The following is a 13389-nucleotide window of genomic DNA, read 5'->3' on the forward strand; positions in this document are numbered from 1 at the left end:
AGAAGTTATGCTTGGGGAAACTTCGGCAAAAGACTAGTGGTGAGCACTGAATACACTTCACTAGAAATTTAAGACCAAGAGAAAAGTTAGAAGTATGCAAATTACATCCTCTGAGAGACTAGAAATACCACAACCAAAGAAAATGTGAGGAGAAGGAGAAAGAAGAAATATGAAGTAAGCTCACTGAGTGTCTTGTCGGCAAAAACTAGGAATCAAATAATATAATTTAAACCAACAAACTGGTAGAAGACTAAGCATACATAGGAGTGTAAAGATAAGCATTAAGACAGATAATATTTATTATTAACTAAAATTACATGGTAGAAAGGGAAGGAAAAAGAATTAACAAGCTAATTTTATTCTTGCTCATAGTAAAAGATCAAAATACAGTAAGGAAAAGGGAGAAATTAAAGACATTACATAAAATTTTCTTATAAAGATAAATATTAGAAAAGATACAAATGTTTCTGAATACTAACATAAAAGCAAAAAAGAGGATAAAAGAAACCAAAAGCACACAGCAAATAAAGAGCAAAGAAAACATAACAAAATGAAATACTTTGAGAATCTGTTATACTAAATACTAACATAGAATCTGTTAGTACTAAAAAAAACTATTAGTTATATCAATAAATAAAAATACTTATAAATTAAAAGGGAAGTATCATTTCTTCTTTTAAGAAACAAAAGAAACTTAACTCCACAATGTTTAAAGACACAACTAATACAAAGAAAGACTAACAGGTGGTTTAAAGATATAACAAGGAAGGGGAGGGTATAGCTCAAGTGGTAGAGCACATGCTTAGCATGCACAAGGTCCTGGGTTCTAATCCCCAGTCCCTCCTCTAAAAGTAAATAAACCTAATTACCTCCCCCGACCTGCCAAGATAAAATAACTAAATAATACAATAATAAATAAAAAAAATTTTTAAATGTTTTTAAAAATAAAGATATAATAAGAAAATGGAACAAGAAAAAAACTGCATCTTGATTTAAGATATAGGAGAACTTAGATGTAAAGTTAATAAATAAAAAAGGTACCTTAGAATTCTACAAGGCTAACTTAGAAGTAATAATATAAAGTGATTTATATGACTACCTATGAAATGTAAGTATCTGTGAAATAAGACAGCAGCAACATTCATAAAACAGAAATTACAAGAGATACAAGGAAAAATAGAAATACTCTAAAAATAGAAGAATTTAATACATTTATTTTAATCCAAGACATATCTAAAGGAGAGAAAACAGGAATATAGATGACTTAAATAACATAAGGTAGAGATTTCAAAATACATATCAACTCATGTACTATAATATTCTCAAATATCACCTTCTCATGTTTATATAGACCATTCATGAAAACTGATCAAATAATAAAACCACAAGGCAAATCTTAGTAAGTAACCAAAGGGAAATAATACAGATACCATTTTCTGACCATAATAAAAACAAGATAATACTAGAAAATACTAATATTTAATAAAAAAATTTTCTTACTGGAAAATTAAAAACTCTCTATATAAAACAACTTGAGTTAAAAACTAAGAAAACAAAATTGGCATATTTTCTAGAAAAAGATAATGAAAATACTACATATCTCAATTCGTAGGGTCCAGTTCACATAGTGCTTAGAGAAAATAATATAACTTTAAAATCATATATCAAAAAAATGAAAGAATGAAAATAAAGCAATAGAGAAGGGGCAACAAAGTAAGCTGATAAAAAATGAATTAATAAAGATAAGAGCAAAATTTTGTGAGTTTGAATACTAACAGTATTAATAAACTAGTAAAATTTAGTTCCTTAGAAAGAAAAGTACTAATTAATTCAAAAGTTAAGGGGCAAAAACTAAAAAAGAACTGAGCAATGTCATAAGGGAAATAACCATAAAAACAGAGGAAATAGTAAAAATGTCATAAAAGATACTTTGCATAAGTCTAGTAAAATAAGTTTTAAATCTACATGAAATACATAATTTCTCAAGAAATGAAATTTAGCAAAACTGATACTGTTGAGCTGGATAATTTGAATAGTCCAATCTCTGGAGAAAAATAAAATTGTCAAAAAGCTACTCCACAAATACATACCAGGTTTAAATAAATATGCAGGGGAATCATACTTAACTTGTAAAGTCCAGATAATCCCCAAACTATTTAAATGGTTCTGTAGCATAGAAAATACAGAAGAAACTTTAAATTGTTTTCTAAAGAAATAACATTGATACCAATATCTCATGAAACTCATATACACATTCAAAAATTACAGATCAGTTTCCCTAATGCATATTAGTGCAAAATCCTAAATTAATCTTAGATGAAAAAATTCCAAAATTATAAGATAAAACACATTATGTCCAAATGTGACTCCTTCCCAGGATGCAAGAATGATTTCGTGTTATTAACTTCATTAATAAAATTTATTATAAAAATAAGGAAACAGAATAGTGTGTTCATTTTCATAGATGCTGAAAAGGCAATTTACAAATTTTAACACCCATTCTTAACAAATACAAGTCAATGGAAACTTCCATAAAATTATAAAACACATTCCACTTGACCCACATGCCATCATTTGAATTAATGGGGAACACTGCTGGCATCCACACAAAAATCAGGAACAAATCATGATGTTCACCATCAGTTTCTTTTTAATAATATGTTGGTGGTAATAACCATCAGAAATAGATAAAAATTATTAGATGCATAAGAATTGAAAAGGAAAATGCAAAACAATCTCTATTTGATATGATAGAACACTTGAAAAACTCGGAAGTCAATGTATAACTCTGCAAACTAAGAAAACTCACTAAGATAGTAGAATATAAAATTAACATACTCAGAAGAAATCAGTAGCTTTAAAAACTATCAGAAGATACAATAAAAGAGAAGATCCTATTTATAATAGCAGCAACAACAACAAAGTTAAATGCCAAGTAGAAAAGTAACAACAATTAGGAAAAATTTTAAACACCCCTGAAAGACACAACAATTAGATTTAAAAAATGAAAATACATATACATATTTTTGTATAGAATGACTCAACATCATAAAAGATGTAAATTTTCTTCAAATTAATTTATAAATTAATGTGAATCCAATAAAAATACCAAAGTGATTTTTCTTAATCCAGACAAGTTTCTAAAGTTCATATGGATATTCAGCAAGAAGCAACCCAGAACTCTAAAAATTAGTATTAAAAGGAGGATGTCATAAATAAGAGGTTAATTGTATATTTAAAACAGTGTGATTCTGAATGACACAGAGATTAACAGAACAGAATAGAAAGTCCAGAATATATTCCAGCACATAAGGAAGTTAAGTATGTGATAAAGGTAGCATCTCAAATTACTAGTGAAAGATAGACTTTTTAATAAATAATGTTAGAACAGCTGAAAATCCATTGGTAAAATGATAAATTTATGTCTTGCACTATAAATCAAGTTAAGCTTAAAATGGATCAGAGATCCTAAAAAATAAGTTCTAAAAAATGTGAATTTATTTATGTTCATAACCTTGGAATGGTGAAAGCTTTTCTAGTTATGATGCAAAAATTCAGAATCAACAAAGGAAAAGTTTGTTAAATTCAGCTACATTATAAAAAAATTTTTAAAGGCTTTGTGTGACAAAAATCAGGAAAAAGATAAAGGACAATTTGCTGGGGAAGTGATTTGCCACTTATTCCACAATCTAAAAGAAAAAGACCAAAAAAAAAAAAAAAAGGAAACGTATACAAGAAATGGACAACTGATAGAAAAAGAAATGTCCATAGTGCTTAAATATATGAATTTATATATATTCACTCACTCATATGAGCACTCATTCGTAATAAGAGAAACGTAAACCAAAACTACTTGGAGTGCTACTTCTCACCTACCATTGACAAAATTCGAGATGACTGACTCACTCTGTTAGCATAGTCTAATACATTAAACCTGATTAGATTAGGTGGTAGTGTAAAGTGGTTCAAATCAAAGGAGGGGAGTTTGGCAGTATCTAAAAATATTATATATTCATTTACCCTTTGATCCAGGAATACCACTTATAGAAGCTTACCCTGAAGATACTTTCATCCAAGAATGTATATATACAAGTATGAAAATACTTATGTGCAATTCACTCTGGTATTATTTGTAGTAGCCAAAATTTATGAACAACCTAAATGGCCATGAGTAGGGGACTGATTGAATTAGTTATGGTTTCAAACAACTTTGAAGGCAGCTGATCACTTCTATAAGGCACTGATGGGTAGTAATGTCAGCTATGGCTTTTTTTATATATATTCAATTACTTTGCTTAACATGCAAACATATTTTGAGAACTGAATCTAAATGAAGCATGTATTAAAATGACTACAGGAGCAGAATATCAAGAGCATTTTGTACATGTTGCCTTTTACTTACGGTTTACAGTTTTGACTGGTAATATTGGGTTTACCCTCTCTGGGGAAGCAGCATTTTCTTCATCCGTCACATATTCAAAATTAATGATGAACATCATAGCCACGCCTTCTTGGTTTTTCACTGGAATTATGTGGGTGTTACAAATAAAAGTGGACCCTAAGGAGATGAAAACTGAGTGTTAGGTCAAAAATATGAATTCATTTCAAAGTGTCAGTAATATTAAAATTCTAATAAAGCCTTATAGAATTTTGTATCTTAAATGATTATTGAAATTCAAATAAAATTTTATTTTTATTTCATATTTTATTGTACATTATATTTACATAAAAGTTCACAAACCAAAGTGGCTGCATCCAACACCCCAGTTAGGGAGGGGGGCCCATTGTAGAAAGAAATGCTGTGCACAGCCCTGCGATTCAAGATGGCCATGACAGGTCATGTGCAGAGATGCTGCACCCAGCACTGAGATCTGGAACCATGAGCAGCTGTAGCCAGGTCCCACTGGCCAGAACTCTGCCCCCTTCCCCACTGAGGAGAACCCTATAAAGCGGCCCTGCCCACAGCCTTTGCGGGAAGAGTGTGGACTCTAGACACAGCTCACATCTTTCCATTTTTGATCAAATAAGCTTTCCTTTGCTTCTGAACCGAATTCAGTCTCGTTCTATTGGCTTGAATGACATGGGGCATGAGGGTCCTTGCTGGACACCAACTAGAGAGGGTCGGTAACAAGAGGACCCCAAGAAGCTGGGGACAGGGCCACTGGGAACCTCAACATCCACAAAGGACTGTGGACGCTAGCATTCCAAAATGGCGTTCTATGTATGCTCTGACTATTAAAAACAAAGCGTGAGAAAACTCTTTAGTTTCTTTTCTTCCCTGCAACTTGGCTCCTGCTGTCAAAGCTGAAAACCAAGACTATTGTTAATACTGCTATACGCTGAGACATCACAGGTTGAAGGGCTTTAGAGAGTGGCCTTGGAGATCTAATTATTATTTATGAAATTGTTTCTATGGGTTACTGTGTTCCAATTTCCAAGGAATGGGTTTACAAATACGCTTTTAGAACATAAACTCTTCGTAAGTTGGGGATGCCTATGTGCTAGTTGTGATGCAGAGTTTCAAATGTGGATAAGCCTCCCAAATTTGAAATGTAAAAATCTTATTTATAACCAATTTCATTGTTTCTATAGAGGTAGCCGAAGTTTCACAGATGTTGGAAAGTATGTTTTAAGAATGACATGCTGCACCTTCACAGTCTTCAGGTATGTGTTCAATTCATTTAATAAAATAGTTAGCTAGAGCACTTGTCATAGTTTCCATGGTAACTAATAGGATGACTTTAGTAAACAGAAAATAAACAATTTAAGACGGTTCCATTAGAACTAAAAATAGAATTGCTTCAGGCTAGGCATCACAATACAAAATGGTTAAACAGAGAATCTGAGGAGATGCTAGAAATAGCCATTATGTATTTCGCTAATGAACCAAAATACTATTGATTTCATCACTTAAAATGACATTTCCTGGATCATTTAGAATATCACTGTGAATTCACAGATTTGTTACTTAGCAGTTTCAAATCTTTCAACATGCTGATGGTACAATAAAACAAAAAGCACAGATTTTTGAGAAATCAATAAATAAAAGAAATAGAGATAGAGATCTAATAGGTTTGTAATAGAGAGCAAAGTAATTTCACTTTCAGTTAGAAGGGGAAAAATCCGATCTTTCAATATTTATGTTGTACATTTACTGTCCAGTGCAAAAAAATTATAAAATTATAGTGCTTTAGAAAAAAAAGTTCAGCTATATGCATTGGCTGCATAGCACATAAGTAAGTGTAATTAACCTGAGATTTACTGCCCACTCTCATTGTTTCCTGCATGTTTCTATTAAGCAATATATCTCCTCTAAAGTCAACTGAAGACTCACATTTACATTTTTTTCTCTTTTAGTTTTTGGATTTAATATCTCCATAAATCTTTCATAGACTCCTGGAAAGCAGATATTGAAATGGAATTTAGAAGAGGAGAAGAATCAAATATATTTTATAGTGGAAAAACATTTTAGCTTGCACGATACTACAAACTCCAAGTTCTGCTAAGATACTACTTTTGTAAAGTAACATTGCCCTAAGAAGTCATTGCTGTGTGCTCCTAAATATTTTTCTTGAATGCAACAGTGAAAGCAAGAGAAATGGAAGCATAACCTAGCGAACAGTAATCTAACAATGAAGACAAACACAGACACATTTCATGATGGGTAAATAAGAGAACTAAAAAAATAGAAATAAAAAGTTCAGGCCTTGTTAAAATGTATCTTGTATTCAAATGAAATTAATAATGTTTTTCTAAGCAGCAGCTTATTTGCAATAACATTACCCAATAATTATAAATTATACATGCAATTATACTAATATTAGTTAGACTCAGGTTCATTTCCATGTTTTGTCTCTTGAGTGAAAACATTTTCAAAGTGGGAAAGGCTGTTTAGAAGGAACAGTGCTCATTTTAATGAAATGTCTAGAATGTTAATGTTTAACTGTAGCCACAGAGCAAGCAAACAGGGTAATCGGAATCATTACTCCTTTATTAATAAACTCTGAGCTTTATTTTAAAATAAAATACCAAGACTCCCCCCTTTAGATCTGCTTTAAAGATGTTTTATCTACTGTTTGTAATCATGGGGTATCCTTCCCCTGAAGCCAAAAAATGTATATTGAGCACCTAATAGTGGGCCAAGCACTGCTCTGAGTTCTCAGATGGTAATGAGAAGGACAGCAGTGAAAAAACAAATCAAGGTCCTGAGCTTAGGAAACTTACATCCCACTGGGGGAGACATAATTAATAGACACATAAGTCTCTAATATATCAAGTAAAAATAAGTACAATGAAGAAAAATGCAGAGTAAGGTGATAAATAATAACACTGGTAAGGGAACGCTTCTCCTATAGAATGACATGTAAGCAAAGACATTCAAGAGCGGTGAAGTGAGCTCCTTGGCTCTTTGGATGAAAGGTAACCTGGCAGAGAAAACTGCCTGTGAAACACCTTTAGGACAAAGCATGGTTGTAAGCTCAAGGAACAGCATGGAAGCCAGCGTGACTAATGCAGTGTGCTGGTGGTTGCCTAGGACAGGGCTGGACAGTAGATAAGGTCAAAGGAGGTGTAGGAGCTACCTTGTAGAGTGTGGGCAAAGGATAAAGGGTAGGAGGCTGAAACTGGCTTCCCATTGCATTCTGACCTGATGCAGGTTGGGAATTGTAATCTCAGAACTGGGACTGAACTTTCTGTTTTCACAACAGAAAGTAACCGGAAGGCTTTATTATCTGGGAGTGACCTAATAAGGGAAGCCTCTGCTAAATCACCATCCAAAGTCAGTGGTTGATCACTCTGGTGAATACAGTTTAATGAGATGATGAAAAATAAAAGTAAGCTGCATTTTGTTCACAGTCCGAGCCTCCCACTGTTCAGCAGAACTCAGACGTGTGTAAAGCTCTTAGAACAGTACCTGGCATGGAGCAAAACTCAATAATATGAGTTTATTATTTTTGCTTCTTGTTAGAGGGTCTCCAGAGGGGCAAGTTAACCCTCAAGTCTCTCTATGTAATTTCCTCCAACTCTTTACCATTCTTGGAAATGCAAGCTATGCTCTTTGTGTTTAGAGACACCAAGTGAAGATTATTCTTCTCTGAGCTGACTGGTTTAGTGAATGTCTCAGAGTTCTTAATTCCTTTCTTTCCAGTAGACTGGGGAAGGCTCTTTGAAGATTAAAAATACCACTAGAGACCTGCCTCACAGGAGATACAAAACATAGCAAGGTAGGAATACAAAGGCCTTATCAAAGAGGCAGCATTGTTTGTCTTGAATTGAAGAGCCTATTAGAAAAGCAAAGGGGACTGTCAAACTCTTGGAGAAAGATACCCAGTCACTAATGACTTAAGATATAGCCAAGTGGAGGCACAAGTGAGAAACAAGCAAAATTTCTCTTTGGCTTTTCTATACGTAATATCTTCTTTTAGTTCTTATTTTCAGAACCTCTTTCATCTTCCTCTGCTCTCTCCAAGCCTCTGATATGAAATTATTATGAACTTCCTCCTATCAGTGAGGACCATCATGAGAAATATGAATTTCTCATGGAACTATTGATGACATAATGGATGATCACTTTCAAGAAAAAATTTTTAAGGGGAGTAGTGAAAAACAACAATTATGCCAAGATGAGCTCTAATGCTGCCTTTGTCTAGAAAAAATATTTTGGTTGTGTGGATAAGACCTCTCAGAAATCCTTTAGTTCACACCATGTAAGTCACTGCTTTGATATCAGTATCACTGTTGGACAAGTTATGACCTAAAGAACAGGAGAGGATCATTACAGAGTCTTGGAACAAGACTAGAAGACATTTCTATGATTAGTAAGTTTATCTGACATTGTTTAGACATTTGGTTATTTTTTAACAGATGTTACTTTACTCCTGTTAAGAACAGTAAACACAGCAGAGACCTCATCTTCACTCATAATTTACTCTCAAACTTCATCCCAAGGTTTGCAGAATAACAGAGCAGTGAAAATACTGCATTTTACAACACATTTATTACTAGACTATAAGCCCTCCAAAGACAAGTATTATCAATCTATGCACGTAGGCTTCAACACATAGTGGGAAATCAATAACTTTGCTGAATTAATAATGAATCCTTTTACTTCTCCCTTAAAGTGAGAAAGCTTCATGGAAAGCTGTTCACAGGATGTGACCCTTGAGCCCAGAGCAGTATTTGTGACTGTGGTGGATCTTAAGAAGATGGACTTTCAAGTTAGAGAGACACTTGGATTCTAAGCTTGACAAGTTACTTAGCTTCTCTGTGTTCTGACTTTTTTCCTGTAAAATTGGGACAATATTATTTATCCTTTAAAGTTTGCAGTAAATGAGAGGGTGCATTTACAGTACAGTTCTAGCACAAAGTAAACACTCAATATAGGGTAGCTCACGGAAATGGAACATTTTGATATAACATGGCAGGTATAGAAACCAGATATGCCTGAAGTGTTACTGTCATAAAAACCCAGGAAATGCTGGGCTTCAGTTTATAAGGCTGAGCAGAAACAAACTTGAAGAAGAAGGATATCCCATGGAGAAGAAGCCCATGCACAATTAAAAACAATTTCACTTTAACAACTGATTATTCAAAAGCCACCATGTACCAGGCACTATTCTAAGTACTAGGGGTGAAGCAGGGAACAAAAATAGACTCATATCTTTGCTACTGTGCAGCTTAAAACCTAGTGGAGGTGGAGGAGACAGAATTAAGTAAAACACATAGTAGATTAAATAGTGACGTATAGTATCTAGAGAAAATAAAGAAAGAAGTAAGGAAAAGTTTGTAACTTTTAGGTAGAGTGAGAAAGGCCTCTCTGAGAAGACCACTGTTGAGTAAAGAATTGAGGAAGATGAGAAATGAGTCATGGGGATATCTGGGGAAAGAGCTAACAACACATGCCAAGGCCCTGTTATGGGCACAATTAGGTTCTCTAGAATTCATATTCAAGTCCTAACCCCCAGTGTGACTGTATTTGGAGATGGGGTCTATGAGGAAGAAGCTAAGGTTAAAGGAGGACATAAGGCTAGGGGCCTCATCCAGTAGCACTAATGTTCTTCTAAAAGAAGGAAAGATACAAGAGTCTGCACACACAGAAGAAAGGCCAAGCGAGGACCCAACGAGAAGGCAGCTGTCTGCAAGCCAAGAAGAGAGATCTTATCACAAACCAACCCTGTGAGCACCTTAATCTTGGCCTTCAACCCTCCAGAACTGTGAGAAAATAATTTTCTATTATTTAAGCCACCTGGTCTGTGGTACTTTGTGATGGCAGCCTGAGCTAAGATGCCTGGAGGGTGCAGCATGTCAGGGCAGATTAAGCCGAGAGGAAAGTGGCAAGAGATCCAGGTCAGAGAGGTACCAGTACAGGGGAGTGGGGTGGGCGTGGAGGGTGGCAGAGGAAGCAGGACCTTGTGGGCATTGCAGACTTGGGTGGACAATGTGAAGCCATTGGAGGGACTGAGAAAGGAAGTGAGAGGCTCTGGCTGCTGGAAGCACATGGACACAGGAAACATTTTATGTTAGTTTGTTAAGAAACTTGGTTTAAATAGCCTACTAGTTTACTAGAGCTCAGAGTGTGAACTGGGAAGTGGTGCTTGAGGTTTGTGGAGGAGGTCATGACCTGATGGCTTTCTCTGTTCTTGAAATTCAGCTTTTGGTGATGGAGATACAGTTTCAAGCATGAAGGTATCTTCAGAAGAAGTATTTTAGTGTATAAACTGAGGACATGGGCTGTTTTAGGTCCTAGTGATGTGTTAGAGAAGTAATTTCAAAAAGTATAGGAGCTATCTGAAGAGAAAGAAGGCATATTTAGAAAGACTACTTAATAACTTATAAATAGCACATCAACAAGAATAAATAGAATATATAGTTCCTTCTTATTGCCTGTAAAAAGTATACTATATACTAGGTAACTTTTGCAAGAGCAGAACTCTGCCTTTTTTGGCACGCTCCACAGTGAGTGGAATTTGATGTACAGTAGGCATGTGTGAAACAATCTTTATTCCTGGATTTACTCTAGGAGAATCATGATCAGTATTTGAAAGCACATTTTAGGAAGAAAGGTAGTAATATCCGCTAACATCTATTGGGTGCCAGCCACTGTTCTGATGACTTTATGTGCCTTAATCCATTTGCATCTTCACAGAAGTTTGATGATGACGTGCAGATGAAAAGTAAGCCATGCACAGTCTCTCCTTGCCCTTGACTTGGGGGCACTTCTTCCCCCTTGCGTGACTGGGGCAGAATGCTTGGTTCCAATTTTTTCTTCACGCCAAGACCCTGAATTCCGTGATTTTTAACTCAGGTAAAATCTAAGAAATTTTTGTTTTCATAAGCAATAGCCTGAGAACTAAAACTCTTCCCACTTCTTTCTCTCAGATTTCTTGCACATTTCTGCAGCCCTCCTGGCTGGGGCAGATTCCCTTCCGCTGCCACCTGGGAGGCATGAAGGCACCATCTACTAGTCCAGCCTTCCCCAGCCCCACATTACATTTGAATCTATCCAGCTCTATTCTGCCTCATGGTCACTGTCCATCCCCCCCCCCCCTTTTTTTAAATCAGCACCGGGCTTCCTAAGAATAAAGGTGCGCCACTCTGCTCCCTCAATCCATATATATTATCTTTACTACTATTAACAGTTATATAATTCAATCATGGCTACTATTTTTTGAATGTCTTCTATGTGACTGGCATGTGTTTCTCATAAGAAAACTTTGTCTCAGAGAAGTTTCTCAAGTAAGTAGTAGAAGCAGGCTTTGAACTCAGACTTTCCTGCTCTCACTCTTTTCTGCTACATCAGTGCTCCCCAAATGGTGGGATGTTACTATCAGTTAACATGTTCCTGGAAAGGGCTTTTTGTAAGTGATACAGTTTGGGAAATGTACTCCCCTAGAAGATGCTCAGTGCGCATTATTGTATTAGAAGTTTTGAGAAGTTCTGTAAAAACGAGTATATATTTACTTTGTTTAATGCAGCTCTTCCCAAATCAATTTGAGAGAAATTTGCAATAACATCCAACTCCTTACAATGCCACTGGAAAACACTGAATTGTGTTAGCTCCCTCCCTGTTTTAAAGACATCCTCCTGAGAGGGAGGAAAGTAAATATCATAGGTCACCTAGATGCTTATCGGAGAGGGAGGAAGTACAGGGAACAAGGGGCTGAAGCTGGAGAGGAAAGAGAATGTTAAAGGCCAGTGTCACCTATTCAATATATTTTGCTTGGTGTTGGTCCTGATCTGAGCTCTCAGAAACCCAACTAAAACAGCACTGTTATATTTGATCACATAAATTGCAGCAATACTTTTCCCATAAGCTAGAAGGTTACCACTAAATGAAATAGGATAAAGCATTTCACAAACTAGGTTCAGTTCACACTATTTGACAGAGACCAGGTTTCAATGCCCAAAAGCCCTCATTCAATAACCTATTCCTCTTCTGCACCAGATATTGCATGAGATATTGCTGACATCTGCAAGGAAATAGTTTCACTCTGTACCCTTAGGAGTATCTCCTCTTCATTTTCAAAATGTGCTCATATGTGAACTTATAATTATTTGTTGACTCTCACTCCTTTCCACCAATACAGTCCCTGTTCACATTCATGCTCAAGTGTTAGGTTCTTGTCACACTTGTAAACTTGATTATTGAAAAAAGCCAGTTCAACTGTCTTTCTCTACTTGATAAACCACTATGGAATTATTTGGGAAATGAAATAAGGAGGAAAAACTGTTATGCCTCGTCTGACTCATAAATCAGGTTGTCTCTTAAGATGTACTATTATTAGTGACCACTTCCCAGTCCTGGTTCCCATTTAATTTTTGAGCTTTTGTATTGAATTAGTGTATCAGGACATATGAGTGTTAGAACAAGCTGAGGCCGACTTACAGTGCTGCACTCAGTATCCAGGCACCAAGTCTACATTTGTCATCAGGAACTTTGGGAGAATGTTTATGACAATTTTTTAAAGACTCCATGGTTTTTATAGCCAAGTAAACATCTGTTTAGTTGGTTCAAAATTTTTTTTTCATAAGATATATTCATGGTACCAAGATTTTGATGTGCCTAAAGCAAGCTGACCCCATTGAACTGCCATTTATTCAATAAAAGTGCATTAACATGGGCCCGATTGGACTGACTGAGCACCTGAGCAAATCTGCACGTCACCATGGGATGTCCACACTACTGTCAAGGTCAAACACAACTAGAATTCTGAGGCCAGGCACCACCATGAGGATGTCGTTGCTGACGAAGGCTGTACATGGCCATATGCCTGGTGTGCTCTGTGCATGGTGTATTTGTGGTTGTTGAAAGGAATTTTACACTCTTTGGTCTCATTGTGTTTGCACAGACCTCAACGGGGTTAAAATTAGGCTCTGCAGGCCTGTCTGGGA

At 35.5% G+C, this 13389-nt stretch overlaps 1 protein-coding gene across 1 annotated transcript in view; it reads right to left on the reverse strand.

The window, feature by feature from the left end:
• KCNH7 (potassium voltage-gated channel subfamily H member 7) overlaps positions 1-13389 on the reverse strand; it is a 389771-nt gene that overhangs the window by 128620 nt on the left and 247762 nt on the right. Inside the window, exon 3 of the mRNA XM_072961066.1 lies at positions 4403-4558. Coding sequence (XP_072817167.1) covers positions 4403-4558 — 156 coding nt within the window. The remainder of the gene's footprint in view (positions 1-4402; positions 4559-13389) is intronic.

Source organism: Vicugna pacos, chromosome 5 (assembly GCF_048564905.1).
Source record: "Vicugna pacos chromosome 5, VicPac4, whole genome shotgun sequence".
In the NCBI taxonomy this organism is placed as follows: Eukaryota; Metazoa; Chordata; class Mammalia; order Artiodactyla; family Camelidae; genus Vicugna; species Vicugna pacos.